Raw genomic sequence first — 24,644 nt, 5'->3', positions numbered from 1 at the left:
AAAGGGGTCGAGAGACAGGGAGACACAAAATCCAAGGCAGGCTGTAAGCTCTGAGCTGTCAGCACAGAGCCCAATATGAGGCTTGAACTCATGAGCTGTGAGATCATGACCTGAGGGGAAGTCAGATGCTTCATTAACTGAGCCACCCAGGCGCCCCAAAGGAGAGCAGTTGGTAAGGTGGGCAGAAGCTTGAGGTCAGCCTCTGTGTACCAAATCGACTGTACACAGATACCAGATAAATCATATGTATGTTTTGTTTCTTAAAATGCACGTTAAAATACTGGGGTTTTTTTTTTTTTTTAGACCTTTTGTCATTCATAGAGTCTGTCTTAATTGTTGAAAATTAAACTTAAGTACACAATTTATCTTGAATGTATGAGAATTAGTTTTACTTGAGTTAATTACAGTCTAGCTTTTTGACTGCATTTTGATGTGTCTCTGATAGAGAATAAGAATGAGGTTTGGATATTTATAAAGCTAGTAATTGACTATTAAAAATGATTGAGCTGACAGAGTATAACATCCATTCATGATAAAAACGTTCTGCAAAGTAGATCTAGAGGGAACATCCCTCAACATGATAAAGGCCTTGTTTGAAAAATCCACAACTAATATCATCCTTAATGATGAAAACCGGAGAGCTTCCCCCTAAGGTCAGGAACAAGACAAGGATGTCCACTTTCATCATTTTTATTCAACATAGTACTGGAAGTCCTGCCTTCAGCTATCAGACAACAAAAAGAAATAAAAGAAATCCAAATTAGTAAGGAAGAAGTAAAGTTCTCCTCTCCTTATTTGCAGATATGACATGATGCTGTATATGGAAAACCCTAAAGACTTCACCAAAAAACTGCTAGAACTAATAAATGAACTCAGTAAAGTCACAGGATGCAAAATCCATGTACCAAAATCTGTTGCATTTTTAAATACCAATAATGAGGCTGCAGAAAAAGAAAGTAAGGAAGCAGTCCCATTTACAGTTGCACCCAAAATAAAAGGATACCTAGGGATAAATCTAACCAAAGAGGTGAAAGACATATACTCTGAAAACTATAAAATGCTCATGAAAGAAACCGAAGTTGACATAATGAAATGGAAAGACATTCCATGCTCATAGATTAGAAGAACAAATAGTTCCCAAAGCAGTCTACACATTTAATGCAATCCCTATCAAAATACCAAGAGCATTTTTCACAGAACTAGAACAAACAGTCCTTTTAAAATTTGTGTGGAACCACAAAAGACCCCAAGTAGCCAAAGCAATCTTGAAAAAGAAAGGCAAAACTGGAGGCATCACAATTCCAGACTTCAAGTTATATTACAAAACTGTAGTAATCAAAACAATTATTTTGGCAGTACAACAATAGCCACATAGATTAATGGAACAGAATAGAAAAACGTAGAAAGAAACGCACAACTATATGGTCAGTTAATCTTCAACAAGGCAAAAAAGAATATCGAAAGAAAAACGGACAGTCCTTTTAACAAATGGTGGTGTCCAAACTGGACCACTTACTTATGCCATACACAAAAATCATTTCAAAATGGATTAAAGATCTAAATGTGAGTCCAGAAACCATAAAAATCCTAGAAGTGCATACAGACAGTAACCTCTTTGATAGGGGCGATAGCAGTTCCTTTCTGGATATGTCTCCTGAGGCAGCAGAAACAAAGTGAAAATAAACTATTGGGACTACATAAAAATAAAAAGGTTCTGCACAGCAAAGGAAACAGTCAACAAAACTAAAAGGCAACCTACAGAATAGGTGACGTTATTTGCAAATGGCCAATCTGATAAAGGGCTAGTATCCAATATACATACAGAACTGATACAACTCAGTACCCCAAAACAAAATAATCCGGTTAACAAAATGAAAGAGAAGGCATGAACAGACATGTCTCCAAAGAAGACCTCTAGATGGCCAATAGACACAGGAAGAAATGTTCAACATCACTCCTCATTAGGGAAGTGTAAATGAGAAGTGCAGTGAGATAGTACCCCTGTCAGAATGGCTAGAAGCAATAGCACAAGAAACACAAAGTGTTGGCAAGGATGCAGAGAGAAAGGAAACCTCTTACCTTGTTGTTTGGAATGTAAACTGGCTCAGCCACTGTGGAAAACAGCATGGAGGTTCCTCAGAAAGTTAAAAATACCCGATGATCCAGCAATTGCACTACTGGGTATTTACCCCCAAAATACAAACAACAAACAAACCACTAATTCACTAAAAACACAAGAACACTAAGTATACATGCACCCCTGGTTTTATTGTAGCATTATTTACAATAGTCAGATTATGGAAGGTGCCCAGTTGTTCATTGAGAGATGAATGGATGAAGAAATGGTGTGTATATACACATGCACAGACACACTATAATATTGTTCATCTATGAAAAAGAACAAAATCTTGCCATTTGCTACAACATGGATAGAGCTAGAGAGTATCAAGATAAGGAAAGTAAGTCAGAAAAAGGCAAATACCATGTGATCTCACTCAGGTGGAATTAAGTAACAAAATGAGCAGAGGAAAAAGGAGACAAACCAAAAAATAGACTCTTAGTTATAGAGATCAAACTGATGGTCACCAGAGGAGAGGTGGATTCCAGGGGGAGCGAAGTAGCAAGGTGGGTGAAGTAGGTGGTGGGGATTAAAGTGTGTGCTTATCATGATGAAAAAAAAAGCAAAATAAATACCAAAACATAAGTAAATTAAAAAAGAATAAGTAGCCATATACAAATTTTATCATAGAAGACAGAAGTGGGATCTCAGAGTTGTAGTTGGAAGCTTTAGGGCATAGGGTGCAGGGCTCATGATAAAGGGCCAGGAGTGAGACGTTCATTATACAAGAACATGAAGACCGGAGCCAGCCTCTGTAAATGATTCCTACGAGGCTTGGTTTAGCAGCATGCTTGCCTACTTTCTTTACTGCACAAGTGGTAACCAAGCTTAGCTTCATTTTGTGAAATAAAATGAAAGAGAACAAGAGCTAAGAAATTAGGAGGTACTATCAGATACAAAAGAAGAAAGATGGGCAGTTTATAAACATTTTCATCGGAGGATCTGAGAGTCCAGAAACTTTGTATGGTGGCAGGGAGTTCACAGACCTTGGGAGACAGAGAAATCTAAAAGTTAAAACCTTGTGATAATTCAGGAGTATAGCTCCCTCTATTTTAAAATTGTGAACTAAACTTGAAAATGTTTTCATTTTTCCTGTGTCTCCTCTCCCTTTCCTAGATTAGGGCAAGTCCTTTATAAGGAGACGTGCCCACAGGCAATCAGTGAATGTCCTTTAGGCTCTCCGAGCCAGCACTGCCGTCTGGGCACACAGTATAGCTAAGGAAAAAGGAGAAGGAAACGTAAAGAAATGATGTCAGTCAGAGCTGTTGCGGGCAGCCTTGAAACCTCCATTATCTCTGGGGGCCTCTGAAAGGAAGAGACCTCTGCCGTGGTGTCCTGTCTTGCCGAACCGTGATTAATGTGGCATTGCCGCTTCCTCTTACATGCCTGTGTTCCGACAGCTCTTAGGAGGGGATGTCTGCAGAGACAACTGGGTGATCTTGGGAGAATAAATCCCCGCCAGGAGTCCCCCGCTGGCTCCTGAACCCCTAGGTGGGAAGCGCGTGCGTCCTGCTGCCCGGACAGCAGGAGAAAGTCTGTAAGGATTTCAAAGAGGTGTTAGTTTTTATGAGTTGAAGATAGATAATAGTGGGGAACAACTACAGGTAGTACTCAAGAATGTTTCTGTTGTGAATTATATTACAGACTGTGTGGTTAGTAAAGTCTGACCACTTCACAAATCCTGTAAAGTCTCTGAAGATCAAGAAATAACCGTATTTTAACTTGGGTGTTATTAAAGATTAAAGACAGCCACACAAAGCCTGTCTCCAGATGATTCTGTTCCCCCAGCTCAGCAGAAAATTTGAGTATGGTCCTCAGGGCCCAAACTGCAATGCTTCAAAGTATACATCTTGCTCTAAACTTTGAAAGCAGACCTACTTTTAATGGGTAGAACGGTATTGTTGGAGGCCAGATTGTGAAAGCTGATTGAAGAGTCTCGTAGAAGAAAGTTCTCGTGATTTACTGACCATAACACCACCTGGAGACCCTTAATCATGTTCCTTAATAATTAATGGCTGAGTGAGGAAGTCACTGGGCTGGAAATCAAGAGATCTGTGTGGTAGTGAGAGGTGTGTGTGTGTGTGTGTTAGTGTGTTAACCTCTAGGATCATGGGGAAAACTGGCTTCCTGGTCCTTTTTGTCTTGTGATTAGTGATGAACGTTTTTGCACACCTGTTAAAGGTGTCCACATGTACAGAGCACTCTGAATCATTTATGGGAGTCAGGCCACTGTCTCTTCCACTTCTGTGTGCTACATTTGCTCTGTTAACTGGGTATAAGATAATCAAGATTTTAGTGAATTGGTGAAGGATAAACACATTGGATGGAATAAAATGAATCTACTTGCTCCTTAGTGGTGAAGGTAAATTTAGGAAGCTGGTGATTATCAAAATGTCCGGCAGACTAGAGAATGCCCCAGTTCACTTCCATTCAGCCATTTGTTGTCACATCAGGTATTTACTGAGCCTCTCCTCTGTATATGGTGCATGAAGAGACGCTTTGAAAATTGATGGTCCGCACGAGTGCGAGGGCAAAGAGAATCCTGTGGGAACAGGGGAGGTGAGAGATGCCTGATGTGGTGCGTGTGGTTGGGAGGAGGAGCCCCCTTGGGTCACTGGGCTGGTTTTGAAGGTTGTGAAAATGGATGCTTGCAGAAGAGGTAGGGGATGTGCGTCATGTCGGGGGACAGTTTGGTGACGTGATGCGTATTAGTGGCCAAGAGGTCAAGTTAGATGAGTATGTAGGAGAGTGACTACACTTTATGGAAAATCTTCAGTGCCAGAATTAGGGTTAAAAGAGCCTATTTATGTTATTCTTATAAATAGTGACCTATTTTCAAGGATGTGCGTGGAATTCTTTAAATGTTTTGTAGAAATAAAAGTCTGATGACTTCACAAAGTCATTTTGGAGAAGAGGAAACATGGCTGCCATATTTGTTTCTCCTTCCGTAGTATGACAAAATATATACATATTTTGAAAACAAAACTTCCTAGGACTAGATTTAATTATCTGAATGTAGGGCTGTAAATGGCAGGTTTGAATGAACAGTTTTGAATGTTTTTATCTTCCAAAGACTTGGTCCTTGCTTGCGGCAGGCACTGTTTCTGCCTCTCGGATCGCTCTCACCTGTTGATTTAAGCGGGGGCGGGGGGGGGGGCAGGGGCTTCCTTTTCAGGCTGCACGAGCAGGTGAGGTTTGACCCGTTTTCTTTTTCTGCTATATGCTTGTTGACACTATGAATTTTGGTAAATTTTTGTATTTGCTTATGTCCAATATTAGGTAAATTTGCTTTTTTTTCCTCCCCACCTCCCTCTGGCAACTATCGGTTCTCTGTATTTAAAAGTGTTTGTTAAGTTTGCTTTTTTTAACATAAATCCTGGGGTTGCTGAAGTGGGAGAGAGAAAAGGAACACAGAGGTTAGATTATCGGAGCCTTGGCCGCCCCCGCTCCTGCAGACAGACGCGTCACGGCCCTGTCGGTGGCACGTCAAGGACAGAGAGGAACGGGAGTCCCAAACAATAGAGGCCAGTGTGCCTGTCAGAGGTTTCGTTATTCCCAAGCTCAAACCGCCCCAGCAAAGCGTCTTTTTATTTAATATTATCAATTTAACCTCTGAGGACTGATACACTATTTTTATAATTCGCGATAATTTTGAAGTGTTACTTTCATCCACGCGCACGTGCTTAGAAAAGACCATCGGTTTAGTCTCTTACCTGTATGTTTGGTATTTTCAAGTTTTGGATGCAGATATTGCTCTTTATTTTTAAAAAGCTATGGTGAGGTGTAACTGACCTTCAGTGAATTGCACATATTTAAAGTCAACAACTTGAAAAGTTTTGACTTTGCGATAGAACCATTGCCACACTCCAGCAGTGAACATGTCCGTCTCTTCCAGAACATTCCCCATGGCTCTTCGCATCCCCACTGCATCCAGCTCCTCTCTGCCCGCTCCAGGCAGCCGCTCATCTGCTTTTGGTCACTGTGTATTCATTTGCATTTCCTGATATTTTATGTAAATAGACTAGTACAGTACCTAATCTTTTTTTGGTAAAGCTTCTCGTAGTTCGTGTATTTACTTTGAGATTCATGCATGTTGTAGTGAGTACCAGAAGTATATTCCTTTTTTAAAAATTTATTTATTTTGAGAAAGAGTATATGTGGGCAGAGAGAAAGGGGAAAGAGAATCTTAAGCAGGCTCCACAGTGGCAGCACGGAGCCTGACCAGGGGCTCAAACCAAGAACCAAGCAGTCATAGCCGGAGCTGAAATCCAGAGTTAGATATTCAACCACCTGAGCCACGCAGAGGCCCCAAAATATATTCCTCTTTATTGCTAAATATTCTTTGCGTAGGTACACTTCAGTGTATCCAGTCACCTGTCAGTGGGCATTTGTGTTCTTGTAGTGTTCGGCTCTTACAAATAAAGCGATTATGAACATTTGAGGATATATCTTTGTGTGGTCATGTACGTCCATTTCTCTTCGATTTTTCACCTACCGGTGAAAACTGTCTAGAAGTGGCCTTGGGGCTGTGAGCTGGGCCATTTGTTAGTCTCACCCCGTTGCTTTTCCATCTCAGGGGTGACCATCTTCATCTGATACCTGGTGTCTCATAAACTGTTACTTCATTTCTTTTGTCTGTTTTGTCTGCTTGTTTCATGGTGGGGGGAAATCTGATTCCCAGGTGGGAAGTAGAAGTTCCACTTCTGCTTTTTAATTAAAAAAAATGTTTATTCAGGGCAGCCTGGGTGGTTCAGTCAGTTGAGCGTCCGACTTCGGCTCAGGTTAAGATCTTGCGGTCATTGGGTTCCGCCCCTGCATCAGGCTCTGAGCTGTCAGCTCAGAGCCTGGAGCCTGCTACAGATTCTGTGTCTTCCCCTCTCTTTCTCTCCTCTCTCACTTTCTCTCAAAAATAAGTAAGCATTAAAAAAATTTATAAAATAAGTAAATAAATATATATATATAAATGCTTATTCAATTTAGAACTGCTATAAACATGTATATACTGTTAAAGCCTCATTGACTTAAGTAGAATGAGTCTTAACCAATTTTGTGTGTGGCTTTAAGGAGTAAAAATGGAGTTTCTCAGGTCACCGTCTCACAGTTCGTGGGTTCGAGGCCTGCATCGGGTTCTGTGCTAACAGCTTAGAGCCTGGAGCCTGCTTTGGATTCTGTGTCTCCCTCTCTCTCTCTCTGCCCCTTCCCTGCTCATGCTCTTTCTCACTCTCTCAAAAATAAATAAATATGTAAATAAATTAATTAATTAATTTTAAAAAATGGAGTTTCTTGGTTTCTCTTAAACAGAAACATCCTGGGTATGTTTCTAGAGTTGGTAGAGATACAGTTCATTGTACAGGTCTGTCCACAAAGTGTGTCACAGTGTTGTACATAATGCTCAGAATTGTGATCCTCAGGTTCTGGCTGGGCCTGCTCGTTACCACCATATCCCGTTTAGAAAACCGGAAAGCAGGTGTGTGTGTGTGTGTGTGCGTGCATGCGTGCCTGTGTGTGCATCACATACTTCATAAATTATATGGCCTGTTATAAACAGTGCATTCAGAGTCCAAAAGGCCAAAGGTACAAAAGATAACCCAGTGAAAATTTTATTTGTTCTTTTTCAGTTCATAGATGCTCCTCCGTTTTCCTCCTCAGTATATTAACTATGTTTTATTTTCTGTATTCTTGATGCCCAGTCTCTGACCCAGGCGGAAACCGTGCCTCAGCACTAGCCACTCTTAGGGATCGCAGAGGACCCACTTTTCATATGCACACTAGCCCGTTCTGAGGCCACAGTCCATCCACCTGCCCTAATCTCCCAGGTTCAGGTACCAGACAAGCAGCACAGCCCTCTGCACCGGAGCCCGCCGAAATAAGTCAGACCAGCCAGTCTCAACCTGCTTTTGCTGCTTTGCCTTGTGTACTTGTAGGAACCACAACAAAATCTCGTCTTTCCCCCTCCTGCCCCCGCTTTCTCCTTGTTCTTTTCTCCTGGCCAGACCGGTGCGGCCCTAGGCACCCCCCTTGGGTACGGTGTGGCATGGTGCGCCCCTTCCTCGTAGGAAGTGTTAACAGTAAAAGTGGTCCCCTGACACATTGGCCTCCCCATACTTGAATAGTAAGAAAACCTACATTTTGAAACACTTTGGCCAACTAGTGTTTACAATTTCTTTGCCTGTACAAGCAAGAAGACATCATTTTTTTCTCTTTTTAAACAGGTACTAGCACATTACACGTAGTGATACTCATCTGGAGTTTTTCTTGTAACAGCATTGGATACTGTGCTTTAGGAAAACGACTTTGTCAGTGGACTTGCCACATGACTGTAGGAATAGATGCTCGTATCCGTGTCAGTTTCACCACCCTTCTTGCTGAACCACTGACTTCATGCTGTCTAGTAAATGTATTATTTTTTATATCTTCTCATTTGTTGATGTGCATCTTCCTGTTTGGGAACAGATACACTGAAAAAGAATTTTTGTAGCTAAAAATAAATAACATCAGAAATGTTAAGTGAAAGTAGAGGCATCCTTTTTGAAAAAATGTGCATGATTATATGTGATTTCTGTGTGTCTATATGTGCATCTTAAAAGGGTTTTAGGATCTTTGACAGCTGTTGGGTCTGTTTGCATCCACTTGGAATTTTAAATGGTTTAAAAATGATCCTGAGGCTTTCAGCTGTTTTCTTAGCTTTTCCTTTATCAATTCTGTCAAGTTAAAAATTCCCCTCTCTTGGTGGCTGAAATCTTCTCATTATTGGATCTGGAGCACAGCGCACAGTTTGAATCTTATAAACCCTGCTGGTTCTCTCTCTTTGGGCTGATTTCCATCAGGCTCTCTCATGCTTGTTACCTTTGAGAGTTGAGCTTGAAAAAGAGCGCCAAAGAGAACCAGCAAACTGCGGCTGTCCCTCTCGGGCTGCCCTTCTGCGTTGCTCTCTGATCTTTCCTGTACCGCTCTTGCACCCCGCCACCATCCCGTGACCTCACGCTTAGATCGGCCCGAACAAAACTTCCATTAGGAGTCACAGGGCCAGTGACAAGCACAGCTTCTCATGTGTTATGTGCCTTGTGCTTTATATATTAGAAGCGACCTCACATACTTCATCCTTACAAGAAATCCCGTGAGATGGCTAGGGACTGCAAACCAAGACTGCTGTCTTCCCCATCTGTCTACTTCCCATTTTACAAATAATCACATGACTTCAGAGAGGGACGGGTCACCGGGGGGTCGGTGCCAGAGAGACACAGATTCTGTCACTGCCACCTCAGGAAGCACAGCCCCAGGTTCACTTGGTGTGCCCCTCGGGTCTGGGATGTCTGTGGTCTGGGAGCCAGTTCTTCTGTGCCTTCTCTGTCTTTTGTATTGAGGAATTCCTGTGCGACATGATGGTTGTTCTTTATGCTAATCTTCTATAACAACTTCAGGCCAGGGGCGCCTGGGTGGCTCAGTTGGCTAAGTGACCGACCACGGCTCAGGTCATGATCTCGCAGTTCATGAGTTCAAGCCCCCCATCGAGCCTGGAACCTGCTTCAGATTCTGCGTTTCCCTCTCTCTCTGCCTCTCCCCTGCTTGAGCACATTCTCACTTTTTTCTCTTTCTCCCTCTGTCTCTCTCTCAAAAATAAATAAACATTAAAATTTTTTTCATAATATCTTCAGGCCAAAAAGCACAAAGCTTCTGAATAACATTAGATGTTTAAACTTAACTTGTATTACCTTTTTTGGCTAAACTTCTATAATATCTTCAGGGGGACAAGGACAAAGCTTCTAAATAACACTAGATGTTTAAACTTACTTTTATTAACAACGTACCACAAAGACCATTAAGTTTTTTCTGTAAAGGGTGTGGTAGTAATATTTTAGGCTTTGCGGGTCATACATTCTCTGTCACAGCCACTCTGCTCTGTCACTGTAGACCCAAAGCAACCATAGATAATACGGAAATGAATGAGCTGGCTATGTTCCAATAAATCTTTATTTATGGACATTGAAATTTGGGTTTCATGTACTTTTCCATTGTCACAATACGTTATTTGATCTTTTTTATCCATTTTTTAAGAATGTAAAAGCCATTCTTATTAGTTTGCATGCCATACAAGAACAGGTTGATGGTAGTTTTCTGACCCCTGATAAGGTTGATGTGTTTACTATTTGAACTAGTTAAATTGTTGATTTACTTCTCTTGGGTAGATTATTTGATATTCTTCATATAAATAAAGAAAATTTTTCCCATTGCTGTAAGCAGTAAGTGCTTACAAAAGACAATCTGTATTTTGCTTGTCCAGGTTATTACAGGTATTTTTTTAAAGAATAGTACTTTGATATTAGTTACCAAGGTCAGAGTCTCAGATGAGATATAGCAAGCTGATCATGAACTATTAGATCTCTTCTGCTTTGTGAAAACTTCTCATTAGAAAATAAAGTATTTCCAAGTTTTGAGACGGCACACTTTTCCTTGTCTTGCTGTGTCCTGCTAAAGATATTTCAGAGCTTGAGATTCCAGCTCTGGGCTCGGTCGTGTGTATACTGACCACTCCTTTGACCAGTTCCTCCATTTTCCCCCATTCTGTTTTACATAGGGGCCTGTTTCTCATCCATGTTTACACGTAAGAGAGACGATTTAATGTAGAATTATGTTAAGTTCAGTGTAAGGCATGTTAGTTGATTGCAGATAGACTTGGTGGTATTTATATGCACGTACATTACATGCATATATATGTGCACGTGCGCGTGTGTGTGTAGTTTATGTGGAGCAAGCAATCCATGAAGCACGGTGAAGAGCTAAATTTCCGTGACGGCGAGGTGTGCGGGTGTGCTGGTACGCATCCGGCTCTAGTCCACGATCACATTGCAACGGCTCTTTTTTTTTTTTTTCTTTCTCAAAGTAAATGGCGTTTTATTGTGGCTGGAAAAGAGGCCGAACAAAGTGCAATAGGAAGCAGCTATAGCGGCAAACAACTTCCAGGGGTTTCCGGTAACATTCGCCAGCCACAAAGGAAGGAAGTAGAGGCCAGTCGCTTTGTAATGGCAGGAATTCATTTAAGGGGGGCAGGGGATGTTACCTATTTGTGGACTTCTTTCCAAGATGTGTACATACTTTAAAGAAGAATCATAGATTTTCTAATCTGTTCCTCTGCTTATTTTCAATTTTCTAGTGAAATGTGTTATCCTTAAAGTCTGAAACAAGTGAAAAGCTTTCTTCATTGCCTTTTTTGCACATGTTGAAGTGGATATGCTTTGCCTCTTGAAATCTGTTAATAATGAATCCTTAGGATCAGTTTTATTAAGGGGCATTCTGTTTATATACACATGTTGCTGAATATCATTTGTTAAAATTATTTTAAGGACCACCATTTTAAGATTTTCCATTTACGTGACTTTTAGTCAGCGTCATGTGAACCTGGTACAATGGATTAGGTTTCTTTCCCTCTGTGCCGCTGCTCCGTCTGACATTTACAGGATTATAGGAATGTCGAAGGCAATTCCCAATAAATTGCATTTGGCTTTTGATCTCCTGTTTATCTTAGGCTTTAATACCGTGAAGTTTCAACAAGAAATAGCTAGTAAAATAGAATTAAAGCGAGACGGGAGGGCTTGGAGGCTTGAGGGTATAAATTCCTACCCAGCCCCTACCTGCGTGCCTTTAGAGCGGTCATTCGATTCATTTTATAAGGGATTTCCCTGGGACTCTGAAAACGTGAACTTAAGTGAGTTCCAAGCGCCTTTCCAGCCTTGACCGTCTATGAATAGAATTCCATTTTTGGCTCTGAGCCTAATCCTGCCGGCACCAGGACAGCGGTGACGGACAGTAGCTGCTCCAGCAGCCACAGCTGTCGGGAGAGGGGCCGCCATGAGTGCAGCCCTGGAACAGCCCCTCACCGAGGACGGCACAGCAGCGCACGGCGTCGGAGCCCACGGTCAGGCTCCAAGGGGATGGATGTGAGTGATGCCTGTAGGAAACATGGAAGGTTCACTCTTGGCCTGTAAGGCAGTCCGTGTTTTTAGAACGGGGCTGGGTCAGCAGCGCCCAGTCCCCCTGTCTTTCCGAGTCTGCCCTGCCCACCCATGTGGGTGTGTGTCTTACCTCTTATGCGGGGGAGTTCAGTGTTGGTGTAGGGCTTTGAGGGCCTGGACCTACCTGTATTCATTTCTTATGTCCGTCCTCAAACCTAATGTGCTGAGTGTGTGGTTGGTGCTCAGTGCTCATTTTCCAGTTGACTGTTAAAGATTTTCTAAATAGTGAATACATACGATTTTCATTTCACCTGTTGGAAGAGGTGTTTTACAAGCTTGAATGAGAAATGCTGTCTCCTGCTTAGTTTCTCTACCTTCTGTAGGAGATGCCCTCTCTCTCCCTGCTGTGTGGTCCTCAGGACTTCAGCTAGGATCTTTGTTGTTGGGGTTTTTTTTTTTTTTTATGTTTGCTTATTTTTGAGAGAGACAGAGTGCAAATGGGGGAGGAGCAGAGAGAGGGAGACACAGACTCTGAAGCGGCTCCAGGCGCCAAGCTGTTAGTACAGAGCCTGATGCAGGGCTTGAACTTTTGAACTGCAAGATCCTGACCTGAGCCAAAGTCAGATGCTTAGCTGGCTGAGCCAGCCAGGCGCCCCTCAGCCGGGATCTTTGTAAACTGCAGTTATCAGCCTTGTTCTGAGAACATTTTCGTTTGATGGAAGCTGGTCAGGGACAGATCTGTAAGGTAGAGTGTCCGACGGAAAACTCCATGTGACAGTCATGGGCTACATGGAATTCTGCAGTTACGGTCTCCTGCTTCCCTGTGGCACTGTGCCCGCCTCGCTTTAATACTTCACTTAAGAAGTACTAATTTTAGGGGTGCCTAGATGGCTCAGTTTGGTAAGCATTCGACTTCAGCTTGGGTCACGATCTCACCGTTTGTGGGTTTGAGCCCCATGTCAGGCTCTGTGCTGAGAGTTCTGAGTCTAGAGCTTGCTTCGGATTCTGTCTCCCTCTCTCTGCCCCTCCCCGGCTCTTACTCTGGCTCCCTCTTTCTTAAAAATAAATATCACATGAAAAAAAATTAAAAAGAAATACCAATTTTAGGGAGGGTGTCTGTGTGGCTCAGTTGGCTAAGCGTCCTACTTTTGATTTCAGCTCGGGTTGTGATCCCCTGGTTCAGGGGTTTGAGCCCCATGTTGGGCTCTGTGCTGGCAGCATGGAGTGTGGTTTGGATGTTCTCTCTCCCCCTCTCTGCCCCTCTCCTTGTGCACATGCTCGCTCTCTCGAAATAAATAAATAAATATTTTTTAAAAGTTCCAGTAGTATTACTGCTTCTATGACCCGTACGTTTGATCAGGCCTTGTAGTTCTTTGGTAATAACTAACTTAAAGCAGGTTATATTTCAGTAGCACACTATGGAAATTAAAAAAAAAATATTCAGGAGCCCAAAATTTAAAATACATACCCCATAAGGTTGCTAAAATGCTTTTGTTTAACTCCTCACTTCTCACACCTTCTCTGTTTATTTTGTATAGTTTATGTTAATTTTCCTGGTAGAAGGCATTTTACTGTTTTTTTCTTAGCCTATAATGTACGCAAGATGAATGAGAGGTCATTATGGCTAAACTGGAAAGGACCCTTGTGCCGAATGTAGAGCAGGCACAGGCAAAGTTTTTCTGACAAAGGCTATCTTACTGGGCAAATGGTTTTTGAAGGTGTTTTTTCTTATTCTCGTGGCAACTCTGAGGTCCAGTGTCCTTGCTCAGCGAGCTCTTAAATGATCAGCAAGGAGGGAAAAGGAAAAGGAGCAATGAGAAATTGTTTTCGTTTATTCAGAGTAAAAGAGTCTTTTCTATCTTGGTTTTTAGTTTAAACAACTTTCTAATTGGGACTTAGTATCTTAAGCTAGTATTTGTAGGTATTGTTAATAGGGTTACGGAAAACTGCTTAGCACTTTTTATTTTACTATGTAGGAGGAAAAAGTATGAAAAATAATATAGTTGAAGATACAGAATACACAATTGGATGCATGTTTTATAAATTAAAAAAAAAGACTGGTGTGCTGGTGTGCGATTCTCAGTAGAATAGTTGAGGGGCCTCCACGCTGAGAGCCGGCCTCCCCTGCCTTTCGAGGGAAAGAACACAATTAATTTGAATTATTTGGAGTGTTTGGCATTTTCCCACCCCAAATCATCTTTGGGTGTTAAGACTTTCTTTTAATCTTTTAATTAAAGCCTCTTAATTATCGCGTGACATAATGGTATCTGTAAGGTCATATTTCAAATGAAGACAATAATACAGAGAGCCAGTATGAGTGGTTCTTTTTGGATTATGAAATTGTCTGCCATTCTTACCTAATTTTCCCTCCTCCTCCTCCCCCTCCACTACCCCCTCCCACCTCCTCTTCTCACCCCTTTGTGTTTTTTCTGTTTTCGCTTGATACCTGAATAAAAAGATGTATTAATTTTCTTAGGCTACTGTAACAAGTTATCACAAACTGGGTGGCTTACAACAACGGAAATTCACACTCTCCGCACACAGTTCTGGAGGCCAGAGGGCAGAAGTGGGAGTGTGGGCAGGACCGAACCCCTCCGAGTCTCCTCCGGCTCCGGCACTCGGTCCGAGGGTAGCAGCCGCGCCCGGCCGGTACCTCTTCGTCCGCACGGCGCTGTGGCCCACGTGGGTGTGCATTCCGCATCTCTCTGCTTTTCTCTTCAAAGGACACATCCAATTTTGGATCTTCCATAAATTGAGTGATCTTATCTTGAGATACTTAATTATGCCCTAAGAGACACTAGTTTTCAAATAAGGTCACAGCCACACAGGTTTCAGGTTGGATGTATCTTTGGGGGAGGTACCAGCATTCATTGCTGCTAGAAAAGGTCATTTCCAGAAGAAAGAAAAATATGCTGCTACATGGAAATTGATAGAGCCATTTAAGACTATTGTTTCTTTTTATGTTGGAAAGACTACATTTCATTTAAGTTAAGTGAACAGGATTGGGGCCTGTAGCTGCAGATTTGTCAGGAAGCTTCTGGGAGATGTTTTCGGCTTTAATAAGTAAGTTAAGAGCAGTTGGAATCTTCATGTAGGCTGGCCAGACCCATTTCTACAACACATATAACATATCATATGTAAATGTATTACCCTCTTAGTTTTTGTAATACTTGTCTAAAACTTGCTTGAGCAGTGTCCCGTTTTCCTGTCTCCTCACGGGGGTGTTACAGCTCCGTTGTAATTGTCTGCAGTGTTGCTGGTATTTCCAGCACTCTGACTGCCCTCAGCACAATCCCTGGTAAGGCTTGGAAGTAGAAAGATAGAAATCAAATTCCAGGTCACAGCGGTCACAGCTCCTGAAGGAATCGCCCTGTCCTCACTGAAGGACCCTAGGACTTAACACTAAATACTTGTGCCGCCACAAATGCCACAACTAAAGTTCTTAAGCTTTGTGAAGAACAGAATATATTAAGGTGTTTCAGCAAAATCCGTGGGGGAAAACCGTTGAAAATAATATACCGAAATTGCATGGCTGCCGTCAAGGGGCTGCTGAAAATAGCGCTGTGATTACTAAGGCCCCGTGAAAGGGACACAGAGCCGCGGGGACGTCCACAGGGCAAGCCAGATGGGTGGCCAGAGGTAATCTTGGAGTCATGTCAGAAACTCCTGTGCTCACTGAATAGTTGTGCGGTGTGATCATTCTACATATTAAGTAAGGAATTATGATCTACACACTTAAGGTTATTTGTGTGAGCCCAAACTCTGGGATCAGATGGACTTTGGGTCAAATCTCCACTTTGCCCCTTACTCGCCTTGTGACTTTAGCTCTCAGAAGCCTCAGATATTTTAGATACTCTGTTAGTAGCTCCCTCATGGGGTTGCTGTGATTTTTCATTGAGAAGGACCTATATAAAATGCTTAGCCCAGAGGTGGGTCTTGGGCAGCCCACAATTAGTGTTGCCTAAAAAGTGAGCTCTGAGAGCATAGTGTCATACTTGTTGGTACCTTTTAGATCTAAGGGCTATTTCCTTAAATGAATTGTATGCCTTTGAGGACATAGGCCTTGACCTAGGGTTTTTCTATGTATGTTCCAAAGTGACACATTGGGGGAGACATAAAGAAAAAAAACAAGGTTGAATAACATAATACAGACTGAACAAATGGGTGACTGAGTTATTAGTAAACCTTACGCCAACATCATCACTGCTTATGAACATGCATTTCATTGATTAATGTTCTGAGAGATCATGAGAAGCTAAAAGTATAAGTTGGTAGAATACCGATTTTTCCCCCCAAAGTCTTTAAACAGAATCTTTAAAATAATTTTTTTTAATGTTTATTTTGCGGGGGGGGGGGCACAGAGCATGAGTTGGGGAGGGGCAGAGAGAGGGAGACGACAAATCCAAAGCAGGCTCCAGGCTCTAAGCGGTCAGCACAGAGCCCAGCACAGAGCCCGATGCAGGGCTCGAACTCAGAGACGGCGAGATCATGACCTGAGCCGAAGTCAGACACTTAACCGACCGAGCCACCCAGGCACCCTCAGCACGGAGACTCCTGATGTTTAGGTATTTAGGCGAAGCTGAAAACTCACAGCAACCAACCAGGTTTCTTCATCATCAGCCAAGCCCAGCGAGGAAGGAGGCCAGTGAAAGGGAGACGTCAGGAAGGGAACATGGAACAGCGTCAGCAGTCAGAATCTTGGAAAGTTTACCTTTTTTCACTCTTTTGACTTAAGACGGATGTTTACAGAATTCGCATTTTTGATAGCAAATGCATGTTGCCATTGAAGTACTGTCTCAAATTCTAGTCACAGAAAAAGATTGTGAATGTTGAAAATGTCACAGTCTTTGGTTTTGACATGGATAATTTGAAAATTGGAGGTGCCCTAAAAGAGCAGAGCTGACTGGTGACTATTTAAAATTAAATCATTTAAATTAGCTTAAAAAAACTGAGTTCTGCCGTCACACTAGCCACGTTTGCAGCGCTTAGTGGCCACATATGTGGGGGCTACCATATTGGCCAGTGCAGACCGAAGACCTTGGACACCTGCTTTTCTAGAACATATGTTGCTGTAGTTTATGCATGATTATGAAATGAGCAAAATTACACAAAAGCAAAGTAGTTGCAGGGGTTAGAGGAAAATAATCAGAGTGATGAGTAATGTGAATTAGGTAGAGTTTTTCCTCCTTCATTGATATATCCCCTTTCTCTTGTTTATTCTCAAGTACAATAATTGGAAAATGGTTCAGAGTAAATTCCTGCCAAACAAGGTAGACACCTGGCCAGACCTTCCCCCCCGTCTAAACTAAGACTTTTATTTTTTATTTCTTTACAGTTTTGGTTCTTTAAAAATTCTTACCAATCACAAGTAATTGCTTTCTCATTGTGGTTGGATCTTAATCCAGTTTTTCCTTTCTTCTCTGGCTGCCATCTAGTTACATCCACAGCACTGATGTTTCAAACCATTTTTTTATAGAAGCTAATCTCTCAGGCCCTCCCTGCGTTCTCTCATTCTTATTGTGGACTTCAGACTCTGATTAAGTAGGTGTATTGAACTCCCATATCACCATCTTGCTGAATGACTTTGAATAAGCAATTTAATCTCTCTGAGCCTGTAACGGTGGTGGTAATGTTTTTATTATGATATAGATATCACCACTTGGTTCATCTGGATTAAGTGAGAAAATTTATTTAAAGCTCCTAGCATAGTACCTTGGCATGTAGGAAGTCTGGTAACAATTCGAGGTGAGGTCATATGATGCATTATTTCCTTCTTGCTCTGGAGCAAACCATTCCAGAATTCAATGGCTTGAAACTGCCACCACCATAATTTAGTATAGGATTCTGCTGGACACGTCTGGTCTTGTCCAGGCCTGGCCTCTCGTTGATGCAGCGTCGGTCCCCCAGGTGGTTCGCTCTGAGGCGGGTTGGTCCTAGCTGGCCTCGCTTGGGCGCTGGGCAGCGGGCGCTTGTCTCCCGGAACAGAGATGGCTGGCCTGCATGTGGCTCTCGGTCCCGCCATGGTAGAGCTCTCATGGAACCCAGAACCCTCAGCCGGAGCCCGTGCTTTGTCCCGGGTCCTGTCTGCACCCTCACGCTAGGCTAACTCTTGTATTGCGGCTTGAACGGAGTCTTTGCCTCCATGCACCCTTGGTTCTTGAAAACAAGCCTCTTAGTGGTCTGTGCATTCTTAGTGCACCCCCAGAGTTGTTGAGCGAATGCCTTCGTGGGCTGGTTCACCGTATCTTCACCTGCTGGTTCTTCGGTGTCCATCCGTATATGCTACCCTGCTTCGTGATGTCCGTTTGATCTCTCAAACTTTGAGAAGTTTGGAGATGGTTTTGGTATTGATTTATATAAAATGTCAGAGTAAAATTCTGTATCGAAGCATTTTAGTTAATCTGATTTTCTTCTCTTCTTAAATGGATTCTCTTCTGTAAATGGTGAGGTGGAATTGGAGAACTTTTTTTTTAAATAATGATCATCAAACAGGAAAGTTTGGCTTCTTAGTTTGACATACGTTTATGGGGTAAACTGGCAACTGTGAGTTGGCGAGAATATAGCGCCTTTGCTGTCTCCGTTCACTACTATTTACAATAGGATTGGTCTGCACAGTGAGATGTTTTTGTAGGCCAAGTAAAGAAACTTTCTGTCTTTGCATTTCTATTTTTAATTTAATAGTGCTCCACAGAAAAGATGAAATACAGAGTTACAAAAGGCCACACTTACGTACAGATTTTTCTCCTTTTGCCCTCTCTTTTTTTTCTCACTTGCTTTTGTTGACCTACTAAATGAATAATGATTAACTATTGCTGATCGTGTGTCTGTTGGCTTAAATTTTATGTAAGTCACAGTTCAGAGTTAATGGAGACTTGAAATGCCCAAGTGCAGTAAATGATGCAGTGTGGTGTGTCGGGGAAGAAAAGAACCCCAAACACTGTCATCCAGGCCTCAGGAAGACTGAAGTCTAGCCCTGGCTCTGATCATAACTTCCTGGCGGCCTCAGGCCAGGTTAACGTTTCTTTGGCCCAGGCAGCGGAGAGTGGCAATGTCGAAGGGTTCTCTCTAGTTTGAAGTGTCAGGCTGTTTCTATGAGTATAGGTCCTGCTGGGGTTTAGTAATAAACATTACAGAAAACACAGGTATTTAAAATGGATGAAATGGATACACACACTTAGTACGGTATTTAATGCCTTCAGAGTTAATAACATGTACTAGGTATATAGAAAGGTACACTTCGGATTCATCGTTTGAAATAGGAGCTTGTCACATAGGCCGGGCAGAAGGATTAGCAGCCTCGAGATGCGCAGGCTTGCAGTGGAATTGAGTGTGAAGTGGGTGATGAGTGGGTGCGGCTGGAACATGGCTCTCTGGGTAGCTCCCCATGCCGGTGACCGCGTGAGCTCAAGGGTGCCTCCCAGGACCGTCCACGGTTTTCCTAGGATTTTCCTGCTTCGTTAGGAAACAGGGTTCATTCTGTGTGCAAGTTCCACAAGAGGCATTAATTCCCCCTTCTCTTAAGGGGCAGGGTCCCTCATGCCACCCCAGCGCCCCCGGGGGCCTTGGCGCCGCCTCGCCCTGGGGGTGCCATTCAGCAGGAGAAAGGGCTGTGGCCCTTCTGGTAGGATTTCTTTGAGTAGGAGTGTTGTGAGTCTAGAAAGAAAGGTCATCTTGTCAGTCTGAAGTCAGTTCCGTGTTCACAAGCTATTTTACCTGTAATTTAAATTTCCATTGCCACACGCTGCCTGTGCTACTGGATTGGTTATCTCGGGCCTGGATCATCATCCGCCCGGTGTTTTGGGCTCACTCACTGCCTGGCTCTGGTCAGTGGCTCCACGGTGGCCTCTTCCTAACAGCAGTGCCTGGCCTGGCCTCCTTCCTGCCTTACTGGCTCTCCTTTTAGCCCCTCGGCTAGGCTTCTCTGATGACCTTGGAGGAGGGCCTTCCTCCCTCAAATTCTCTGCCCCCCGGGTCCTGGGACACCTCCTGATTCCTCGGCTTCCTCGTGTTTCCTAAATGTGGCTGCACCCGACTTTCATACAGATGGCCCACCATTCCCTTTGTTCCTCACACCCTCTTCTACTTGTGGTATAACCTGAACCTGTCGGCCTCTGACTGCTCCCCTGCACTAGGGAGCTGTGCTTCTACGAGCCTGCTGGACGCCACTGTCCCCTGGACCACTTATCACAGTGCCTGGCGCGTCCTACCTGTAAACAGATGTCGCATCACTTTCTGTTAGCTCATATATGAGCTGTAAATGAGTATCGTTACTTCCAAGTTTAGTGTCATTGATGTGTCTCCCTTACTCAAATACAATTTTAATGCTGCTCTTTTATGGTTTTCAGGAATTGATAGGTTCACACATTTAAGTATTTTCTTAGGGTAATAGAGGTGTAGCAGTATAACCAAGATCTGCGAGGGAGAGTGTCTGTCCTCACGGGTTCTGCAGGCAGCGGAAGGAGATCGCAGTGAGAGACCGCGGTGCTGTGGGGTGATGCCGCGACACAGCAGATGTGGGAGCCCGGAGGCGGGGCCCCGGGCGCACCTGTCACGTTAGGCCTCAGAAATGATGTCTAAGCTGAGAGGTGGAAGAGTGGCTAGCAGTCACTAGGCTAAAGAAATGTGTAAAAGGGGACATTAGAATTCATTGCATTCAAAGGGAATTAATGTTCCATTTGAGTTAACAGAGGAGAATTCATCTGAAGCACACGGAGAGTGTGAATAATCAACCTAGGTTTGCTTTTTGCTGTCTCTATGTTGAATTTGTCGCTTGGATGTGGGCATGTCCTTTGTAAGCAGCCTGGTGTGCTGAGTAAACCGTAAAGTGGGGATTGCATTTGCTAATGGGCATTTGTTTATTGGCGATAGAAACTTGCTAATGGGCCTCCTTGCAACAAGTGATGATGCTCCACAGAAGCAGGGGCCTCTTCTGCTGAGAACATGCCAACCTGTTGCCCTCATGATGTTACTGTTGGTTGGTGACAGCATTTCGATGGGCACCTTAGGACAGTAAGATGGCGCTAATCACAGTGATTTCCTGTGATTCTTGAACTACTTAAAACTGCGATCAGAAAGTGGTAAACATTTGATAGAAAAAAAGCGCTAAACTTAAAAAAAATTTTTTTTATGTTTGTTTATTATTGAGTCAGAGAGAAACAGAACATGAGTGGGGGAGGGACAGAGAGAGAGGGAGACAGAGTCCAAAGCTGAGCTGTCAGCACAGAGCCTGACGCAGGACTCGAACCCACAAACTGTGAGATCATGACTTGAGCCATAGTCGGTCGCTTAACCGACTGAGCCACCCCAGCACCCTAAGAGAGCTTAACTTTAAAAGGTTTTTGACTAATGAAAATCAGACCTATGCCACATTAAGCAGCGTTTTTACACCATTAAGCATTGTCATGCATTTATTTTCCTTGAACCTCTTTTAATCTCTAAGTATGGTTTGGGGAAAAACCCAGATTCTAGTTTACAATATAGGCTTTTGTTGTTCTTATTAGCAAGAGTGCATTGCTTCACTGAATTGTGGGGAAGATAATGTTGATTGAGATCCTTAGTAACTATTTTAGGGAAAAAAAAATCCTTCAAATTAAATGAAAACACGAACCTTTCATTTTCAAATTTAGAGAATCGTTTTGAATAGCCTTTAATTGGTAGTTGTGTGAAATTACTTAGGATAATGGGGGGAAATCAATTATAGTGATAAAGTCTGTTCTTAAATATACATAATTTTTTGAAGTATTTTCCTGTGGAAAAACCACAAAAGACGGGGCAGGAGAAAGGTTGTTGCTGGCGGTTGTCTTGCCTTGGAAGGTTTGACCTGAGCTTCTGATCTGAAATCATATCTCCTCTGCACACCCCTGACCGTTATCAGCACAGATGGGGGAGGACATCTCAGTGGTTGGGGGAATTCTGTTTGTATTTTCTGAAGTACAGAAAGGATTTAATCAGTTTTCACCGTCTTCCAGGATCCAGTCCATGTGGATACTTTAACTGACTATTATTAAACTTGTAGGAAGAGATTGAAACTATAGATTTTCTAGTTTGATAGAAAAATCAAAGAAATAAAGAATATTGGGTTTCTTTGAGGCTCATTTATTTTTTTTTTTCCATTGGAAATTAGTTGATACCTGAGCAGTACCTTCTGGCAAGTCACATTACTTTATAAGCAGTCTTCACTTACAAGGGTAAATGATGGGGAGGTAATCAGTCATAGTCCGCAGTAGATTTTCCAGTGGTCCTTTTTAATACAGTTACAGAAGATCTTTTCTGTCACTTCATACTTAATCATCTCTGCAGAAGTTAGAGGAGTTTGAAATCCTGGATAACTTTATCTTAACTTTTTAAGAACTCTCTTCTGAAAATGTGTATTCAAACCACTGGCCACATAAAGAAGGTAACCAATTGGAGTTTTGCCACTTTTTCATCCTTCTCTCCTTTATCTACTGTGTTTAAGGGCCATTAAAGTATGTGTTAAGTATGTTGGTTGTAAATAAAATGATTGGATCTGGATTAATCATTTTTTTCCCTTTAGGATCAGAGATTTGCTCAGACTTTTGCAGACACTGTGGTTGCAATGGCAGGATTTTGCAATTGACTTTATTTGTGATGATTAATGAACTGTTACCACTTTCTAGGTCTTATCACAACAACATCAAGGAAACTGGACCGAGAGCAGCAGGATGAACATATATTAGAAGTAAGCATTCCTTTATTTTCATTATTTTTAAAATACTGTAATTGTAAATATCATGGGAAAGAACATTTGCGGTCACATTAACTAGTCTTCATAATTGCTGCTATTTTGTTGTATTGCCCCTGGTCATTATTAACAAGGACAATGAAGGGGGAAGGAAAACATTTGTGAGTGTAGGTCATGTCCCCTTAAAACCCTCTCTGTCCCCAGAATACGGGACCTCTCACATTTTTGTGCTTTATACGTGCACAACACACACAGAGCAAACCGATGAGAGTGAAATATTGAAATTTCCTTTTCATTTACATAAGATCTATTTATGTATGCCTTCTACATCTTTTTCCTCAGTATTGTTTTTAGGATTTTTTAATAATATATCTAATTCAACTGTAACTAGTTTCCAGTTTTCTGTTATCATTGTTCTTAAATAATTGCCTTGTTTTTGCATTGTAAACTGATTGAAGAAAGTTTGTTTTGTTTTTAAATTTTTTTTTGAAGTTAATTAGAGAGAGAGGGAGAGAATGCAGGAGAGGGGCCTGGGGGAGAGGGGCAGAGAGAGAGGGAGAGAGAATCCCAAGCAGGCTTTGTACTGTCAGCGTGGAGCCTGGCACAGGCTTCAAACTCCCCAACCCGGCAGTCATGGCCCGAGCTGAAATCAAGAGTCAGATGCCAAACTGACAAAGCCACTTAGGTGCCCCAGGAGGAGGCTGAGAAGAGACAGCCCTTCGGGAAGGGAGCAGAGCAGATGAGGAACTTCTGCTGACATTTCTCTGTCACACATTAAACGCTGGTGTTGATCATTAGAGCCAGACCTGCAAAAGACCAAGTGCTTGTTGAGTTATCTGCATGAAACTTCCAATCTGCCAGTGCAAGTACTGGGGAAGGTTCTAAGCTGTGATTTGCTATTATTATTTTTTATTAATATTTAGCTCTCTCTTTTTATATTATTGCTGTTCACAATGCTGCCTGCTTAATTTCATTTCCTCCTTGGTCTGATTTCCTTCCTTCCTTCCTTTCATTCATTCATTCATTTTTGAGAGAGCACGAGCAGGGAAGGGGCAGAGGACCCGAAGAGGGCTCTGTAGTGCCAGCACAGAGCCTGATGTGGAGCTCGAACTTGCGAACTGAGATCATGACCTGAGCTGAAGTTGGACGCTCATCCGACTGAGCCACCCAGGTGCCCCCTTGGTCTGATCCTCTAATTATCCATAAAATACGTAGTTTTCCTAGCTCTATAGAGTGTGCACATGACTATCCTGTGCAGAAAGCAGTGTCACAGCCGCCATTACATTTAGTAATTTCTTCATGTGCTACGTCCACTTGAAGGTCATACAGCCTCCTTGAGTTCTGGTTCCTTCCGGTAGAGCAGAGCTTGGAGTTTTCATTCAGACACTGCAGTGATGGACCGAAGGAAGAATATGGTTCCTGAGAAAAGGAGCCGGCGGCAAACTGTCCAGAGCGGCAGGTCCCGGGCGTGGGCATCTCACCAGGCCCGCGGCCCGGCCAGAGCCACAGGGCACCTGCTCGCCGTGCGCCGCACTCCGGAGCGGCCTGTTCGCGGGAAACGTGCAGGGCTGGGTGGGAGCAAGAGTACGTTACTCAGGGCTCTGACCATAGTAAGACGCTGGCAGGAAATAAGACTTCGTAGTGGTTTGTTTCCATGCCTTTATGACGTCTGTAGTCCTTTTTGGTGGTGTATTTGAGGGCCCACGCCGGTGCGGATCTGCCTGTCTGGAAGAGGTTTTCAGTGCCACGTTCAAAGCTGTGTCGCTGGCTGCTGGTTATGGAACCCAGAATTGAAAACATGTTGGCGATGATTACTGCAAAACATAGTGCTTGCTTATCTCTCTCTTTAATTTTCTTTCTTTCTCCTAAAGAG

The 24,644-nt window shown here is 42.8% G+C and overlaps 1 protein-coding gene across 1 annotated transcript in view; it reads left to right on the top strand.

Moving 5' to 3' along the window:
- The window catches only part of FAT1 (FAT atypical cadherin 1), a 127,128-nt gene that overhangs the window by 55,463 nt on the left and 47,021 nt on the right, over window positions 1–24,644 (top strand). Inside the window, exon 4 of the mRNA XM_029934810.1 lies at window positions 22,707–22,768. Coding sequence (XP_029790670.1) covers window positions 22,707–22,768 — 62 coding nt within the window. The remainder of the gene's footprint in view (window positions 1–22,706; window positions 22,769–24,644) is intronic.

This window comes from Suricata suricatta, chromosome 1 (genome assembly GCF_006229205.1).
Source record: "Suricata suricatta isolate VVHF042 chromosome 1, meerkat_22Aug2017_6uvM2_HiC, whole genome shotgun sequence".
NCBI lineage: Eukaryota > Metazoa > Chordata > Mammalia > Carnivora > Herpestidae > Suricata > Suricata suricatta.
This window is presented reverse-complemented; position numbering and strand designations above follow the sequence as displayed.